This window comes from Talpa europaea (assembly GCF_964194135.1).
Source record: "Talpa europaea genome assembly, chromosome: 3".
Classification (NCBI taxonomy): Eukaryota; Metazoa; Chordata; class Mammalia; order Eulipotyphla; family Talpidae; genus Talpa; species Talpa europaea.
Window position 1 is genome coordinate 134989458 of NC_140069.1, and position 19293 is coordinate 135008750.

General features: G+C 41.9%; 1 protein-coding gene across 4 annotated transcripts in view; it reads right to left on the reverse strand.

Moving 5' to 3' along the window:
* CEP41 (centrosomal protein 41) overlaps positions 1-15593 on the reverse strand; it is a gene marked incomplete at its 5' end in the record, with an annotated part of 38475 nt that extends 22882 nt beyond the window's left edge. For 3 of the 4 annotated variants that reach the window (XM_084229958.1, XM_084229957.1, XM_084229956.1), the window contains 2 exons: positions 4738-4805; positions 15561-15593. In XM_084229958.1, the coding sequence (XP_084086084.1) occupies positions 4738-4805; positions 15561-15593 (101 nt within the window). The remainder of the gene's footprint in view (positions 1-4737; positions 4806-15560) is intronic. The other variant, XM_084229959.1, reaches the window with a different exon arrangement.
* Between the last annotated feature and the right edge of the window lie 3700 nt (positions 15594-19293).

Sequence of the window (19293 nt, forward strand, 5' to 3'; positions counted from 1 at the left end):
AGAGATGATAAGGGAGTAGTATGAACAACTCTACAGTCATATATTTGAACATTTAGATGAAATACAATAATTCCTCAAAAAAAATGCAAACTGCCACAATTTATCGAATATGAAAGAAATAATTTTAATATCCCACAACTATTGAAAAACGAAATTGAAAAATTTAAAACTTAAAGATTCCCCCCAAATCTCCAGATTCAGATGCTTTAGAGGACATAATTATACCAAATGTTTAAGAAAGAATTAACACCAATAATACATACACAATTTCTTCTAGAAAATAGAACAAGAAGCGACACTTATCAACTTGTTTTATAAGGCAAATATCAACTCTGTTACTAAAACCAGGCAAAGACAGTAAGGAAATTAAATAAAATTACAAACCAATGTCCCTCATGAATACAGACACAAAAATCTTCAACAAAACAATAAACAGAACTCAGCAATGTGAGTTTACACAACATTACTAAGTGAGGCTTATTCCATGGAAACAGACTAGAACAATATTTGAGAATGCATCAATGTAATTCACTGTATTAACAATTTAATTCACCGTATTAAAGAAAAAAATCTATATCAATTGATTCAGTGAAAGCATTTGATAAAATTCAACAGTCATTCATAATAGAATCTCTCACAAAAATGGAAATAGGAGGAAATGTCCTCAAACCGATACAACCAACATTTTACATCATAGTGATGAAAGACTGAATGCATTCCCCCTAAGATAAGGATGTTTGCTTCTACCACTATTGGAAGTCTGAGCCAGGGTGGAAAAGGAAATGAAAGGTATACAGACTGAAAAGGAAAAGGAAAAAAAACCAGCTTCCTTTGTATAGATGACAAATTGTCTACATAGAAAAGTCCAAGGAATTTATTTTAAAAACTCAACTTGTCCCTAATAACTGAGTTTAGCAAGGTCCCAGGGTACAAGATCAATATACAAAAATAAGTTACATAAATAGACTAGCAATGAACACATGCACACCAAAAATACAATACCATTTACCATTTTCCTCTTCCCCCAATTAAATACTTAAGTGTAAATCTAACAAAACATATATAGCACTTATATACTGAAAACTATACAATTCTGATGGAAGAAACCAAAGAAGATATAAATAAATGGACATACTGTGTTGACGGATGGGAAGACACAGTTATGATGTCAATTCCCCACAAATTGACCTACAGGTTTACTGCCACTCTTATCAAAATTACAGCAATTTATTTTATAAATGCAAATATTATTACTCTAAAATTTGCATGGAAAGGCAAAGGAACAATAGTAGCTTAAATAAGTTTGTAAAGAAAGGTGAGAATAATTAGTCTAACCAATTTAAATATTCAATTTACTACATAGCTTCAGAAATCAAGATGATGTGGTACTGGTAGAGAGACACATGGATCAAAGGAACAGAACAGAGAATCTAGAAACTGATTCACATAATATGTTCAACTGATTGTTGACAAAGGTAGACAAGCAATTCAATGGAGGAAAGGTAACTGGGTACCAGGCCGAGTAGACACCCGTAAGCAAAAAGCTAACCTTGATCTAAGTTTACATGCTTGATTCAGAAATTACCTCAAAAATGTATTATGGACTCAAATGTAAGACCTACAACTATGAAGCTTTTAGAAAAAAGTATGATAGAAAATCCTTGGGATCTTTGCTGGGCAAAGAGTCCTTATGTTTGACAACCAATGCCTGATCCATGAAAGGAAAGACTGATAAATTGGACTTCAACAAAATTAACGATGTTTCTTCTTCAAAAGACCCTGTGAGGAGGATGAAAAGAGAAGCTACAGACTGTGAGAAGAGATATACCGTCCACATATCCAATATTTTAGTAGCGAGAATATATAAGGACCATTTCAAAACTCAACTGTTAAGAAGCAAACAATCCACTTAGAACATAAGCAACACACACGAACAGAACATTTCACTGAAGATGCTCACGTAGCAAATCAGCATGTAAAGAGATGCTCAGCATCAAGGCTACGTGGTGTGTCACTGCTCATCTATCAGAGTGGCAAAAGTAAAAACGGTGACACCACCAAATGCTGGTAAGGATGTAGAGACACAGAATCACTCGTCCCTTGCTGGTGGGAATGGCCAGCCCCTAGCAAATGTCGTGGCGGTTTCTTAAAAAACTGTACACACACCTGCCATTCAACACAGCAACTGCACTTCTGGGCATTTATCCCAGGGAAATGTTTATGGCACTTTAATTTGTAAGCGTCAAAATGCAGAAAAAGATCCAATTGTTTTTCAGCAGGAAATGATCTGTAAATGTGGTACATCCATACTAGGGAACACGTCACAACAACAACACAAAATGAACTACCAACCTGTGCAACAACTGGACAAATCTGAGAGTTATGCTAAGTGAAAAAAATCAATGCAAAAAGATGTCTACTGTACAATTCCATTTATTTAGCACTTGTGATTTCACAAGATAACAGAGATGGAGAACAGGTGAGTGGTTGCTGGGGGTTAAGAAGGGGTGAGGGTGGAAGTAGATGTGACTTTAAGAAGGTGACATGAGGGATTCTGGTGGATGCAAATGTTCTGTATCTGGACTGCTTGTGTTAATGGCAATACTATGTTTATGATGCCGCACTATAGCTTGGCAAGATGTTACCCTGGGAAACTGGGTAAACCATGGTAAAGGGTACATGGGACCTTTGTATTACTTCTTATAACTCCATGCGAATCTGTAATTACCTCAAAATACAGTTAACTCCAAACAGAAAGTTTAACTGGCAAAATCACTAGTTACGAAAAATCTCAGGCTATAAAAGGATATCGCTCATTACAAAGTAGTGTTTTAAAAAAAGAATTGGATATTAGTATCTCAACTTCAAAAGAATTTAAGATTAATTTCAGGGACCATTACTAAGTCAGATATCAGTTATGAATTATAAGGATTTTCCAGGAAGAAAAAGAAAATAAAGATATAGACATATCTATCTGAAATCACCTCAGCTCTTAATAATTTTTAGTTTTAAGAAGGTATGAAGTTCCAAAAGAAATGCATTCCTTTAGCACTGACTTTTAAGACATGATCTGGACTCCTCAGGAAAAAAAAACAAAACAGCACTTTTAATCAAAGCAAGTAGCTTATTCTGGGTCCGAACTGTAATTAAGGGGAGACAGGTAGAGATGGAGGCGTTGAAGGGATCTGCACAGAGGGAAAGAGGCTGGGGGAAAAGAGGCTGGGGCGCAGGAGAGGGGCACCAGGACCTGGCACCGGCTCTCCAGCCAGGTCTCTCTTCATGCCTCATACAAATCCTCCTTCTGTCTCCTTTACCAACTTCAAGTACATCACATGACCTCTCTGCCACAATTTCCTCCTCCTCAAAAACAGAGATACTATTTTTCACCACCTATCAAACAGGATATTTGCAAGGATAAATATCTGTACAGCATGGAAATAGCTGAAAGAAATAGTCTCTGTAAATGTGGTTCATTTGAAACATTTAATTTAAGCCTATTTTATCGGAGAAAACATACATAATGGAAGATAATGATTTTGAAGGTGACTGGAGAAAGAGGAAGACAAAATGAATGAGATTTAAACAAAGTCAATATCCCAGTCTCTCTTCTAGTCGTCTTGAGGTTATCAGTGGAAAATTAGGTATTGCTAAAGACCTGTGGTATCCCAATCCAGGATCAAAACCACCTTAACAGGATGGATTTTCCACAGCAGACTTTAAAAAGTTATAAAAAGTAAACAATTAATAAACAAACAACTAAAATCTCACAAGAGTGAGAGTCCAGTAGGGGCCTAGGGGAGTGGTCATTATCACGACACTGAAAAATGTTAAAAGCACAGAAATAAGCAGTAACACTCTTAAATCTCATTTTACCTGAATTGCAGCACTAATTTAATTTTGTCTGGTATTTTAGTTACTCATTCAAGTCCGTCTGCCTCCACTTGAATCTAAGCTCTTTGATTGCAAAAATCACGATTCACACTCATCTTTATATGTCCCGTAATCCATAACTTTGCATGTAATTGGCACTCTGCAAACACTGAATCAACAAACGTGCACATGTATAATCCATTACTCCCAGTTTAAAGAAATACAGTCAAGGTGTTCCAAAATAGAGGTTGACCTCAGTCCTGCAACATATTGAACAAAGTTCTCATCAATTTCTCAATGTAAACTATGATAAATTAGGTGAATGGAAATTTTTACTGGTAATCTGAAAAACAGCTTTCAAAGAGACCAGGAAGCCCTGAATCTAGAACACCACCAGGTAAGAGACTGAGAAACTCGTGTGATTTTATATCAGACCAGGCATGACAGGTTGCTTTTTTTTTTTTTTTTTTTTTTTTTTTTTTTATTTTTTTATTTTTTATAGAGGCATGCTTTATTTATTTGTTTGCTGGTTTGTTTGTTTTGTTTATACATGCACTGGGTACAGTCAGAAGCGCGGGAGGGTGAGAGAATCCACCAGAGCCAGAGCGGGGAGCAGAGCAGGCAGAAGGACCGAAGTACACTGCTGAGGGGAGCAGCGGGCGGCAGGAGAGGTCTGCGCGCCATGTGGGACCCTCCTCTGGTGGCCGGGGAGCAGCCAGGGATCGAACCGGCGCCGCAGAGGCCGCGGGCAGCTTCGCAACCCAGCGCTCAACCGCTGCGCCACCGGGGAGGCCCATGACAGGTTGCTTTTTGTCAATCATTAGCCATTGGATTTAAAGAAAAAAAATTCAATTTTATAATCTTTACTCACCAGTGTCCAGTCTTGACTTGACATGCTGATACCTGGGGTTTTGTGGTATCCTTTTGGTCAGATACTAGGAAAAAAAAAAAAAATCACAATTTATTGGTTTAATATAATATGGACAAGAGACTGCAAAGTTGAAAGAGTGGTGCTTCTAAAAGTAGAACAAATGCTAAAATCTCATTGAATTTAAAGATGGACGATCCACTGTCCCCTCAATATAATACTCTTCTCTGCTGCATCTCCATGGGTGAAGATGGTTATCTTGTTTCTGTCAAAACACTTCCATATTTTGTCAAAATAATCTCACAGCACCATGTAATTAGGAAAACAGCTCTTAAAAATTATTTCTGACATTGAGCCAAAATTGGTCTCCCTTTAATTTCCACCCAGGCCAACTGTTGCAACTGAGAGTAAACCACTTCCCTCGGCCTCAAGAACTCCTTTAAAAGAACAAAAGGCTGCTTTCTTGTCCTTCTTTTTCATTTTATTCTTTGTATGATGGCATCTAGCCATCTCCTCTGGACACCTTCTAGATTTTATCTACATCTCCCCTAAAAAGTGGCGCGCAGACCCAGGCCTGGGCACAGATGCTGCCAGGCTCGCACCCGGTCTGGCATTGTCTCCACCGCTGGCCTGCAATCTAAAGTTTCACGCTTGACGTTATGATGGCATCTGTTCCTGGGCAGCTGGGGCACATCACTGGTTCATCACAGGGTAAGTTTATGGTCAGCAAAAACACCCACACCAAGTCCTCCCATCCTGTTCTCTGGTACTGAACTCTGAATCCAAGCACAAGACTTTTACCAGCTAAGTTTCAGTGACATTTGGCAAGCCATTAAGTGAGGGCCAAGCTAATAAATACAGACATTACAGAAATTAGCTTTCTCACGTTATTCTTTTTTTTTTTTTTCTGATCTACAAGTATGAAAAATGATGTGCTCGGTAACAGGTAGCTGTGGAATGTGAGGTTAAAACCAGGTAGTCAATACCCTTCCAGGTTCATCTTCTGCCACTCTCCTATCTGTTTCCATATTGAATTTGCACAGATGGTCCCCAAATGTCTACACTCATCCAGCTCTCCTGTCTTAGCAAATGTCTGCCCAGAAAGCCTTTCCCCAGCGGGTCCCTGGGCAAGTCTTCACTTCCTCTGTAAGCTGTCTCTGGCAGGACCAGGCACCTTCTTTGTCCTGGCTTGCAGCATATCACACCCCGTACCATTGATTACACCTTGAGCTTCTATCCTAGTCTATGACTTTCTTGAAAGGTAGGGACAGTAACTTACTCAAATTTGTATTCACCCAGGCTCCCAGTACGTGGCATGCCCACATATTGATATTCAGTCAATAAATGAATACCCAGAATGAGGACTGTATTCCTGTAACTACCTGCTTCCTTAGAAGAGAACATCAAAGCCCCCAAAATCTACATCACTTGTGCTTGAAAACCTCATATAATGTGTCCCATTGAGAGGACAGAAAAAGAAATATTTTATATAAAAATACTTTCAAATGACCCCTAAAACATAAGGCATTATAGACAACTGTGATGCCACACTAGCTGCTGGTCAGAGTTTTGGATTTCAGGAACCAGGAAGAAATTTTTAGACACCTACAGAGATTTATCGACTTTTAATTTTGCCAGGAAGGGCATAAAAAACAAAATCGAAGCAAAACATCACAACGACATCTGCTATTTCATAATAAAAAGGAAGAAAGAAAAAAATTGCAGACTAAAAAGGTCAATCCACCAGTGTTATTGTAAAACTCATGACATTGTCTGCATTTTTATTTCGCCCCAGGCAAGGACAACCGCAGCCGTAGATGTTTAGCTCTGGTCCCCAGCTATGTGTGTGCGGCCTGAGCTACTTTATCTTGGAAGGGTGCAAAGCTCCTATCCTCACCCCATCAGTGGCTCACTGTCTATACCAAGTAACTGACACAAAGTCCAACTACTTCCTTCACAAAGATGGAGAAGACTCATAAGTAGGAGGAGGAAAATACACAAAGCTTGAAAGATGGGGGCTTAGGATGAGTTCTCCAGAGGAACCCACAAGATGGCAAAGCAAAACAGAAACTGAAAAAGCAATCAAACAAAACAAAGGAAAACATGCGCCCAGTCAATCTAGAAGACCACCAGACAAACAACACGTGAAGGCGCATATCAGAACTTAAAGTTATCTCAGGCTAAGAGGTTTTCTTCTTTCCTTTCCTATTTTTTTTTCCCTGCACATTGTATTTTCATTTCTATATGCTATTTCCTGTTTTTACTTTTGTTTTGTTTTCCCCACTAGTTTCCTAGCAAACGCTTCTTTTGAAAAACTCCAGGCTGAGTTTCCGCTGAACCGAGGGGGATTTGTCCATACCTAAGCCAACATAGTTGAGAAGTGAGGGTGTCCCTGGGGAGCAGGTGTGGTGGCAGCAGAGTGATGGGGGGGGGGGAGTGTGGACAGCTGCAGCTGAGGGGCCCCTTTCCCACCCTCGTTTTCCCTTACATCGACTAATGAGAAATCCATATGGCACAGCAGAAAAATGTGCTATTTCTTTTGCATTCTGGTCCAACCTCTAGTTCCTGACTTTCTAGTATCCACGACAGTGCAAGACTATGAGTGTGCACCTCTCTGTTCCACGCACCACTAAGTTAGGGAACAGCCATGCTTTTTCCCTTCAAATTCTTGCTTTGGGGGTGACTACTGTTTCTTGACCTACTGACCAACTGGCTTGCTTTTTTTCCTCTCTCTCAATTACATAAACAGGATGGAATGGTGGAAAGTGAAAGAGCTGAGAAAAGAAGCGGTCTCAAGGACGACTATTCATCCATCCAACAAAGCCTTATTGAGGCCCGACCATTCATTCAGCTGACACTTACTGGGTGTCGACCAGGAGCAAGCCACTGTGCTGAGGACACGGGGGTAAAAACAACACCGTGCCTGCCATCCAGCTCTCGTGATACTTGGAAGAAAGACAAGGGAACAGACAGATGCTGCCTGTGTGATGAGCAGGTAGCGGGTGAGACGGGCACCTAATCCAGACCGGAGGAGTCAAGAGCTGTTTCATGAGGGGTGGCTTCTGAGCTGGATTCTCAGGGCCACGGAAGTTAGTCAAGCCAAAGAGAGGGTGGGAGGTACAGGGTTCCTCATAACTGGCAACCCTTCAGAGGGGCAACTTGGGGTTGAATGGGGCTGAAGAGGCAGGCCGGGGCACCTCATAAAAGGGTGTCCATGCTAAGAAGTCTGGATTATATCCTGTTCATCGCTGGTTCTCGAACAGAGGTGATTTTGCTCCCTCATCTCTGGGGGAAATCATTAGTATCTGAAGACATTTTAGGCTGTCAGAAGTGGGTGGAGGTGCTACTGGTATCTAGTGAGTAGAAGCCAGGGATGCTACTAAACATCCCACAAGCTGGGAAAGCCTGTCTTCTCCCTCAACAATTAGCTGGCCCCAAATGTCAATAATGTTGAACTTGAGAAACCCAAGTGTAGATGATAGGGAGTCACTGGAGATATTTAAGGAGGAGTGGCGGTATCAGATTTCTGTTTTAGAAAGATTACCCCGGCATCCCTATAATAGGATCATATCCAGGAATCAGGCACCGACAACAGTGAGGAGGCTGTTGTGTGAAGAGGATCTGTGAGCCTAAGAAAGTAGCAGTAGACATGAGGAAGACAATTTCAAGGAATCTTTGAGGTATACAATCTATGATTTAAAAGTGACTGGCATAATGGGGAACACCATTCCCCGGGAAAGGGACTTGAGGAGAAAGCACATATTGAGAAACACAAAGTTTTCAGTTTTGAGGCATGTTGAGTAGGAGGGGTCTGTGGGTTACCATAATGGAAGTGCTCAGCTGGCTATTAGGGCCTGGAGCTCATTAGCAGTATCTGGGTTAGAAAAGACAACATTTTGGAGTGGTCAGCATACAGGCAGCCTGGCAAGCCAGGGGAATAGACAAAATCACTCCCGGAGAGCATGTAGACTCAGAAGAAAAACCTCAGTGTTTAAACTTGGATGGAAGAAAGCACTGTGGATGACATTCACAAGAGGCCAGAAGAAAATGGCTTGAGAAAATTAGAATTTCAGGGAGAAGGAGATGGCCATGGCCAGTAGCAGTCGATGCTGTCAAGTTAAGGAACAAGGGGTCAGATGTGAACAAGCAAACACTGCAGGTTAAGTAAGATAACAACAGAAAAGTGAATTTGGATTGAGCAAACCAAGACAGTGCTGATGACCCTGGGGGAGGCAGTGACAATAAACTGACAGGAAAAGAAGCAAAAACAGCAGGTTGAGTTTGTGAGAGGGGAGGAAGGAAAGAGGAGGCCTGAAGCGAGGTGGTCTCTAGTTTCTCCCCCTCAAGAGTTACAATCTTAGGGCCTCCCCGGTGGCGCAGCGGTTGAGCGTTGGGTTGCGAAGCTGCCAGCGGCCTCTGCGGTGCCAGTTCGATCCCCGGCTGCTCCCCGGCCACTGGAGGAGGGTCCCACATGGTGCGCAGACCTCTCCTGCCGCCCGCTGCTCCCCTCAGCAGTGTACTTCGGTCCTTCTGCCTGCTCTGCTCCCTGCTCTGGCTCTGGTGAATTCTCTCGCCCTCCCGCGCTTCTGACTGTACCCAGTGCATGTATAAACAAAACAAACAAACAAATAAATAAATAAAACATGCCTCTATAAAAAAAAAAGAGTTACAATCTTACATTTCAAATAGGTCTTTCAAAGGGAACAATTTTTTAATAGGGAATTTTAATCTGGTCCAATTATACCGATCTGAAGTACCCATCCTACCCACCTATGTAGCAGCCTCCACTTCACCGGCAGGTACATGTGGTTGACTATTTTTCAAGATGGCTACAACAGAATTTCCCCTCCTGCTTACACTGGGGTGTTGATACTCCTCCTACTAAGGGGTGGGGCTTATGTTCCCACCCTTTGAATGTAGATGGGCCTGTGACTTCTGAGGCTAGATCATAAAAGGCAAAATAGGATTTCTACCTGGTTCTCTCAGTACTCTTGTTCTTGGAACACATGCTTGAGGAAGGCCAAGCCACATAGAAAAAGCCATTTGTAAGTGGTATGGCTGATAATGCCAGTTGAGGTCTCCGACAACGGATGCATCAACATCCATTCATGTGACTCAAGAAACCTTCAAGATAAGGCTTGCTGCAGTCTGTCTGCAAAACCCCATGAAAAATCCCCAAAAAAGAACCACCTGGCTGAGCCCAGTCAACCTCCGGAGCATGAGAGATAAAAAGGACTAGTGTTATTTCAAGCCACTAAATGTGGGGGTGATTCATTACAAATTAATATAGAATTGGGAACCCACCCACACTTTCCCCTTTCTAGCTAGGTTCTTTGGAAAAATAAAAAGTGGCACTGGGGAGCTGCACCTCATTCTTCAATCCACTGCAATGTGGTTACTATCTCCACCACTCTATGGTGGTTCCTACAGTAGTGAGCCAACATCAGGGTTCCCTCATTGCCAAAAATAATGGCCACTTTTCAGTCTAACTGACTCAAGCTTGTTGTACCATGTGACACTGCTGTGTAGCCCCACCTTGACCTCAGTTTCATCTCTCTCCTCTGATTCTCCACTGATACACTGCTCATTCCTCTGTCAACCACTCAAACACTGTGTTCCCCCATCTTTTCAATCTATAGGTTCTCTGTGCACTAACCACTTGGGTTTAATTCCATTGCTGAGTTTCTGATTTCCTCACAGAGACCTCTAGCCTTGACTTCTCTTTCCAGCTCAGACATATATTCATTTTTTTATTCAACATTTAGGGAACAACTAACTACTGTGTTACACAGTGGGACAATGGAGACAAGGTCTCTATCTCACTTTCCTGTTAGTATGTCAGAGATGAGGAAGCAAATAAAATAATTGGTAGAGCATGATCTACTGGGGAAAAATAGCATTTTGAAAGAATACATATAATTTGATTTCGCTTCTTTCCAAAACCTCAATAAAACATCACTAAAAGTATATTTGAGGACATGAAACTAAAAAAATTGAGAAGGGAAGTGACAGCAATAGATTTTGAAGCCTAGAGAGCAGATCAATAAGTGAAAATGGCTTGATGGACTCTAGAAAGTTGAGGGGAAAGTGAGAACAATTATTAAAAGCCCAAAGCCTCTCCAGAAGTGGAGAGTAAAAAAAAGTGCGCTGAAATAAGGATTGGTCAAAGGCTGACTGAATAGTTGGATCTCCAAATCCCTCTCCTTCTGTCCCATTGTAGAGTGGCCCCCCACCCCCAACCATGGCAGATACAGATTTATTCCCTGAAAGGGGTTTCTGGACTGAAGGTCTCCAGACACAGGGAATAGCAAAGACATCATTACTGACAATAAGGGTGTTAAGGTGAATGATATATGCTAACATGGAGACTTAGCCCCTAGGCTTAAGTCCTCCAGGAACTCAACTAGTCTTCTACTCTCAGGAAACTGGAGTTCTCTGGGAAAAATGACTAGCCTGAGAGAAAAGATGTGGATTTAGGAGGGAAAGTTTCTGAATCCTGACCTATTGCTCACCATCATTAATTAATTAAGCTCACCATCATCAATCCCTCCCAAATACCCAGAGATCCCAAGCACCTTTTTTCTGTCTCCTACTGGAAAACATAAATGAACAACATAGAATTCAATATTAGTCTGAGAACATTGCTATGACTAAAATTGTAGTGCCCAAAATCTGTATGTTGAAGTTGTAATTCCCAATGTGATTTTACTTGCAGATAGAACTTTTAGGAGGTAAGTAGGGTTAAATGAGACCATAAAGTCATAATCCCATAGGACTGGTGTTCTCATGAAAAGAGATATTAAAGAGTTCACTCCCTGTCCACACGCGCACACAGAAGGAAGTTATCATATGCGTATACAGCAAGAAGATGGTCTTCTGCAAGCCAGGAGAGGGCTCTCACCTGACCAAATCAGTCAGCATCTTAATTTTGAACTTCGCTGTCTCCAAAACTATAAGAAATCAATTTCTGTTGTTTGAGTCACTGTCTGGAGTATTTTGTTATAGCTGCCGAATATAAACATCTCCAAGAAAACAAAAAGAAAATAGCAATATGGAGGAAACTGAAGACTACACAGAGGGTAAAGTATTTTTAAACACTATTATTGGAGAAATGAAAACTCATATCCTTATATAGGAACATTTGTACAAGAATATTCATAGTAGTATCATTCATAACAGCTCCAAAGTGGAAAAGTCCATTAATAAAATAACAGATAAATAAAATATGTTATTTTTTTGCAAAGGAATAGTATTCAGTAATAAAAAAAGAATGAAGTACTGATATACAACATGGATGAACCTTTAAAACATTGTAAGTAATGTTTTATAATTGCATGATTCCAACTATGAGATGTAGCAAACAGGCTACATTATAGATTTCCTACATTATTTTTTAAAATGTCTATATAGTACAGAATAAAAATAAGAGAAAATAGGAACTCCAGGCAAAACAAAAAGCAATGAGAAAGGAAATGTAATCCTAATTAGCATTGTTTTGGCAACATTCACAAAAAAATACCAACAAAAACAAGCAGAACAATAGTTAAAAAAAAAGTTAGACAAAAGACACAGATATCTTATCAAAGAGGATATAAGGATGGAAATGATACAAAAAAAGATGTCAGACATTCAACTTTGGTATCCATCAGGGCAATGCAGGTTAAGACCATGCTAAGATGTCATTACACAGTTATTGAAGCAACCAAAAAAAATTATTGAAACACCAGATATGACCAAGAATGTGCAAAAATGGAATTGCTCTTACACTGGTCTTGGGAATGTAAAATGGCACAGCCACTTTAGAAAATAGTTTGGCAGTTTCTGAAAAAAACTAAATGCAAACTTACCATACAACTGTACCCCTCAGTATCTATCCCAAAGAAATGAAAATTAATGTCCACAGAAAGATCTACACCTAAAATTTCATATCTTTATTTATAATAGACTCAAACTAAAAACAATCAAAATATCCCACAATTGTTGGTCAACAACATCCATACCAGATTTTATTAATCAGTAATAAATACATTATTATTATTAAACATTATTAATCAGTAATAAAAAGGAATTAACTATTGCAATAGGCAACAACTTCAATGCATCTCAAGGTCATTATTCTGAGTGGAAAAAAATGCCAATCTCAGAGGTCACATATTGCACTGATTATGTTTATGTGCCATTCTCAAAATCACAAAATTACAGAAATGGAGAACATATTAGTGGTTGCCAGAAGTTAGAACAGCAAGGGGCAGGAACATGGATATGACTAGGAAGGGGTAGCACAAGGGAGATATTTGTGGTGACCATATAGTTCTATATCTACACACATGCAAATCTTCATTACATTAAATCAACACATGTGATAGAATACCCTAGAACTATGCATACATTGCACAAATGTCAATTTTCCAGTTTTGACATTGTATTCATAGAACATATAAGCATGGGGGAAAACTGGATGAAGGATGGACCCAATTTGTACTATTTTTGTAACTTTCTGTGAATCTATATTTCATTTTTTCTTAACATTTTATTTAAATTTTTAAATAAAACAGTGTTTTAAAGGTCATCAGAGTTCAAAACAGAGCGCTTAAGAATTAAAAACCTGATGACAAATGAAAAACTCAATAGGTTTGGAAGATGAATTAAATCTTGCAAAGAGATAAAGATGTGGAAGACAGAAGATAACATTTAAGAAAATCAGGCAAACGGTATAAAAGCAACATCAGAATAATAAATTTAAGAAAGAGAGGATGGAAATGATAATACAGAGAAAGTCAACAACAAAATAATCCAAGAAAATCCTACAGATGAGAAAGACCTGTGTTTGTGGAGACAGTGAACATAGACCCACAGTAAGAAATGTGTTCATGAAATGTTATAACACTAGGGACAAAAAGAAGATTCCACAAGTTTCCAGAAAGGGATAATCAAGTCACATGCAAAGGAACATGATGGCTTTGGACTCCACAGCAACGCTAGCTGCTAGAAGACCATGATATGACATTTTCAGTATGCTGATGATTTGCAGCTAAGACTTCTACACACACTAAAACTCTCACAAATAAGTGGGAAGGCAGAAAAACATTTTAGGCTTAAAATTTAAAAATACAATTCTCATGCACTCTTTCCCAAGAAACTCCAGGAAATTGTTTCACCAAAATAAGAGAATAAGTGTGATCTCTTCCTCTAGAACACTAACAAGGCATCCTCAACACGACCCTGAGACGACTCCTTCCTTCTCTTCCTCCCATATTCATTACCTCCCTAATGGCATCACACGCACAACTGACTAGCCCGAGCTGGGAAGTTCTTCATCACACTCTCACTCTCAAAGCTAATCATGAAGTCTTAATAATTTTATTACTTAAATATTTGTCCATTTGGTTCCTAGCTCCCCAGCCTTACTTTAGGTCTGAATTATAATAACCACCCAACCACTTCCCTATCTACAGGCCCGGCCTCCTGAACACCATCCTCCATGATGTGACTACAGCTATCTGGCTAAAATGCAAACCTGACCATGTCACCCCCTTAAAATTCCTCAAAAGCTTCTCAAAATCCAACCAGCAGGCAAGATAAACATGTGGCAGTCAAATTGCCACTCTCCACATCTGCCTCCCCCAGCTCCATGGTGACATCATAACATATCTAAAGACAGCCTCACCATTTTCTCAATGTAGTTCTCAGGCATTCACCATGAGATGTAACACGGCCTATTCAGTATGAGGGCCCTCTGGGTTCTCTAAAAGGAACTGTCAGGCCTCCCTGGTGGCGCAAGGGGTTAAGACACAACCTATGAAGCTATCCAATGCCTCACCAACAGGAGTTCGATCCCTGGCTGGCTGGCCAAGGAGCTACACACATGGCACAGCAGACCTCTCCTGACTCACCCTCTGCTCCCCTTAGCAGTGTATTTCGTCAGGCTGCCTGTTCTGCTCCCACTCTGTCTCTGGTGAGTCCTCTCATCCCCTGCACCTCTGGCCTGTACCCCAGCTCTTGTATGAATAAATAAATCTTTTTTAAAAAAAAAAAGCACTGTCCACTCCCCAGTTTCCCACCTCCATATCTGTGGTCATGTTCCCTCTAGCTGGGATGCCCCCTCACTGGGCTAATGGTCTTACCATTTCAGGCCCCCTCCAGGGATCTTCTCTCCCTCAGTTAAGTCCTAACTTTCTTCTGTGCTATTTTTAACATCTTGTCCCCCAACCACATTATCCTCAAATTCTGTTGCCAAGTCCCCCTCCTGAGATTGAACTGATCAAGGCCCGGCCTCACCTGTTTGTATGTCTGGCCCCCGCAGCAGGGCAGGAATGCCAACAAACATTGGCTGACACTAAATGACCACAGACGCTACTGGACACTGGAGTGAAACAGACAAGAAAGTAAAGGGCCTGTGGGGAGGGGGATACACAGAGTGTCCTATTTTGCTTCCTTTTCCAGATAGCCTGGTCTGCTCGGCCCTGCTCTTCCTGTCTCCCCCCAATGCGAAATGATGGCGCCTTTGATTGTTACTTTCCGTGCTGGGGCTTCATGGGTGGTTGACTTATGCTTTGGAACTGCCACTCCTAGACGGCAAGCCCTTTGAGGGGAGGGGCGGTGTCTTTGTGCACTTGCTCTTCTCGGCGGCAAAGCCCAGCGCCCGGCGAGCACGCGCAGGCCCAGGCTCCGCGACCCCCGGCGCCCCGCCTCCTCCCGCCGACCCTCCTCACGCCGCGCTTCCCGCCTTCCGGCGGCGGAAGTGCCGGCGCTCGGCCCTCCCACGTGGAGCCTTTCCGGTGCTCCCGCCCCTCCGGCTCTGCGGCCGGGACCTGGCCCTCACCTCAGGATTCCCAATGTGCCTCCGGACAGACATATTGGCTCCAACCGACCACGCTCGGGGTTCTAGCCTCACCGGCGGCCTCTAACCCTAGCTTCCTACCCCCACAGCCTCGCTCGGCCGCCTCCCTGCAACCGCTTCTCCGATTGGCTCGTCGTTCCCGGCCAGCCAATGGCGGCCCCTTTTACTGCCTCGTGGCGGGGTCAAGGGAGAGCGAGGCGCAGCTCAATGGTTGCTAAGGGCAACGCGGGACGCCGGCAGCGGTGGCCTTTTGTGCCCTGCGGGACCCGGCGGGGTCCAGCCGGAGCGCGGGAAGAGGGGCGCGGGGGCGGGGCTGCGCGGGGGCGGCAGCGCAGAGTTGGGGACCAAGGGGGAGAAACGAGGGGGCTTAGGGGGAGCAACCAGTGCTTCTGGCAAATGTGGGAGCCCAAATACCCAACTAGGCACTCTCCCCGCCCCCCACACCCCTTTATGAGCAATTTAACCAAACATCTGGGCTGTTTTTTCCACAATGGGGAAAAGATATGGGACGGGGTTGTTCAGCAGGAATGGGAATCAGTAGCTTATTATTTTCAGGTTAAGTTAATATGCAAATTGTGCAAAATAACATGCGTAAATACAGTAATTATTGTTGCTTTAAAAGCTTTTCGCTAGCTAGAGAACGACAGCCTTAATTGCAAAGCGCACACACCATTCTGTAGTTCATCATTCATTTAACAAATATTTAATAAGCACCTTATGAGAAAAGCTGCAGTGGGTTTTGTGGAGGATGGGAGGATGACTAAGACCCAGTCCCGTTGTCATGGAAACCATTGTGACTCCTGCCACCAGCCACCACCTGTTCTTATTCCAGATCTGAAAATTAAGTCCTAGCACCTTTACAAAACAATCACACACACAGTTTGACTTGGCTCCAAAATGTCCCACCAAATCCATCAAAATTATTATTTCCTTTTACATGGGAGGAACAACACAGTAACCCTTTGTCCTTTGCTCTAAGTTGTTTTTCCAGGAATGGAGAAAGGTTACCCTGAGCTGTTCCATACCCACTGGTTCCCAGCTTGTGAATGATAGCACACAGCTGAGCTACCGCAGAGTCTGTGCAGATGACCATTGAACAACGTGACCTCACTAGGCCCCAGTCCTCTCAGACACTTACACACCCTACTTTAGGGCCACCACACCTTGAATTGTGATGTCACTGACAGCTGCTTGACCTCCAGGTTTTTCAACAACCCCAGCTGTCTCTTGCATTTTCATGCCTTCTGTGTTTGACTTAACTTGCCTATTGTTCTCTAGTCCTTCAACCTCCCTAAAATCCTGTTTCTTATCCCCCCTCTAGAATAAGAGTTGGGACTACAAAGAAGGGGGGGGCTAAGGAGGAGGAGATACTTTTCTACAAGCTTTTGCAAAGCGATCAGAAGCTTCTAGATACAATATTACTTAGGCCTGTGTGCTTACCTGATGTAATGTGGGGGTGGGGGTGGGGGTGGGGGTGGGGTGGGTGATAGACACTGAGTAAAATAAATAGGAGAAAGGGAAAAAGAGAGGGCAACAATAAGGGACTAAACTAAAAGAGGGTGTGAAAGAGGGGGAAGGGCGATTTGAAGACATTTGCAGGTAAAATTAATTGATATATATGAGAAGAGGTAAGAGGTGCAAGGATTAGGAAGGCATTGAGGATGGTTATAAATTTTCTAACTTAGTCCCAATATAAAAATTAGGTAAATGGCACAAAAGGCTAATTCATAGAACATTTGATAAACACAGGCAGAACTATCCAACTAATAATGCAAGAAATATAATACACCTAGATCCTGTTTGTTTTTTCAACTGACAAGCAGACACAGGCTTTTTATTCTCTCTCTCTCTTTTTTTTTTTTTTTTTTTTGGTGATAATGCTTTGTCGGATAATGATTCCCGAAACAAGTGTGAGCTTATATTGCGAATGTGATTATAAAAAAATATGTGACCATTTTGGAAAGTAATCTGAGAGTGGGTGTCAACAAACCCTTAAATTTTAATTTTCTAAAAGTTCCTCCTAAGAATATAATCAGAGGCTCAAAATGTTTACTACAATCTTATTTATTTAAAATGATGAAAAATTGAAACAATCTAATTGATCATCTGTTTAAAAATGATAATAAATGATAGCCTACCCATAAAAACAACATTATGGAACCATTAAGAAGTACATTTGAAGAAATAATTAAGGCAATGGAGAACTGTTCCTGAAACAGTAAATGAAAAGAGCTGTAAACAAATTTTTATTTATTATAATCCTGATTTGTGGAGAAAAACATATCTCTACAGGAAAAATGTATTTAAAATGTAAACCATCTCTGGATTATGGACTGTAGTTATTTGTTTTATTTTTTTTTATACATTTGTGTATTCTACAGATTTTTTCCAGTGACTGTGAATTAATTTTATACTTTAATAAAAACATTCTCTCCCTAAGAAACAAAAAGCCTGATTCCGACTTCAGTCTGTAAATTGTCGATGGCCTTTGTCTGGGCTGATTTAGAGCAGCCTTGAAGTCTGTGTAATTCCTCCGTGTGAAGTGCCCCGCTCTCCCATTCTTGGCAGTAAAAGACTCTCCAGACACTTGAGCGAGATCCTTGCAATCAGAGTGGTGATTGCTAAGAGGTTCGAGCTTTGTTCGGAAGAGAAGAAGTTCTGATTCTTTTCTTTAAAAGTTCCTACTTCCACTGATTAATCTTATTTTTCACGAAGTTAGAAGTGCTCTTATGAACTTCCATTTGTTTGATGTCTTCCTTTTAACCCTGTATATGTTCCAAAAAGCTTTTAGTCTCTGCAGACTTGGTGGGAACCCCCCATAGGTAAGCGTGGCTGCTTTAAGGATAGTTCGTGTTTTAGGTGCTCCTGAGCTTGGTTGGTCCTCGCCCATCAGCCTCCCCACCCAGGGAATTGGATAGGCATTTAGGTTTTAGGTGTCAAGCAGTCTTGTCCTTTTCAGCCTACAACTTTCTCCCTCTCCATCTTAGAGCCATCTTCCACCTAGCCTCACCCGGTCCAACGAACTTGCCATCCCTCACCCCTAAGCTGACTTCCTGACCAGAGGACAGCACCCTCCCTTCATACCTGTCTCCTAAGATTGCATCTCAGTTGTGGGCCTTGGCGCCCTTCCTTCACCTTCATTTCTAAATGGCATGCATTTCCTGATGCTTAAGGAAACAATTTCTGCCCAATCCAGTCCAGGCCTAGAGTCCCTCTCTGTGTCCCCAGCAATGGACTCACACCCCTAGTCATGAACCCACAGGCCCATGGGTGCCACTCTGTGATAATGTTCTTGCAATCCTGGGAAAAATTTAGTGTCATTGTATCTAGGGTGGAATGTGACCAAGGGAGGGACACTTGCCTTCACAGGAAGGGCTGACACTGGCCCACCTGCAACTTAGGCCAGAGTTAAGGAACTTTCCTGCACCGGAAGACCTCAGCTGTCCCTGCAGCCTCACTCAGGGGTATAATACCTGCCTCTCAGGATTGTTGTGGGGCCATTACAGGTGACACGGCTTTCTGGTGAAACAAGGAAATAAGCCTCATCGTTCCTCACCTGATTAACTTGACATTCCCACATGTGCAGTTTGGCAGCTACTTCTGAGGCACAGGAGACTCCCCGCTGTGGTAGGACGGGTGCATGATGTCCACCCCGAGGGAGATTTGAGACTTCTACCATCTTTGATCAAGCCCAGGGCATTTGTGGTCACATGCT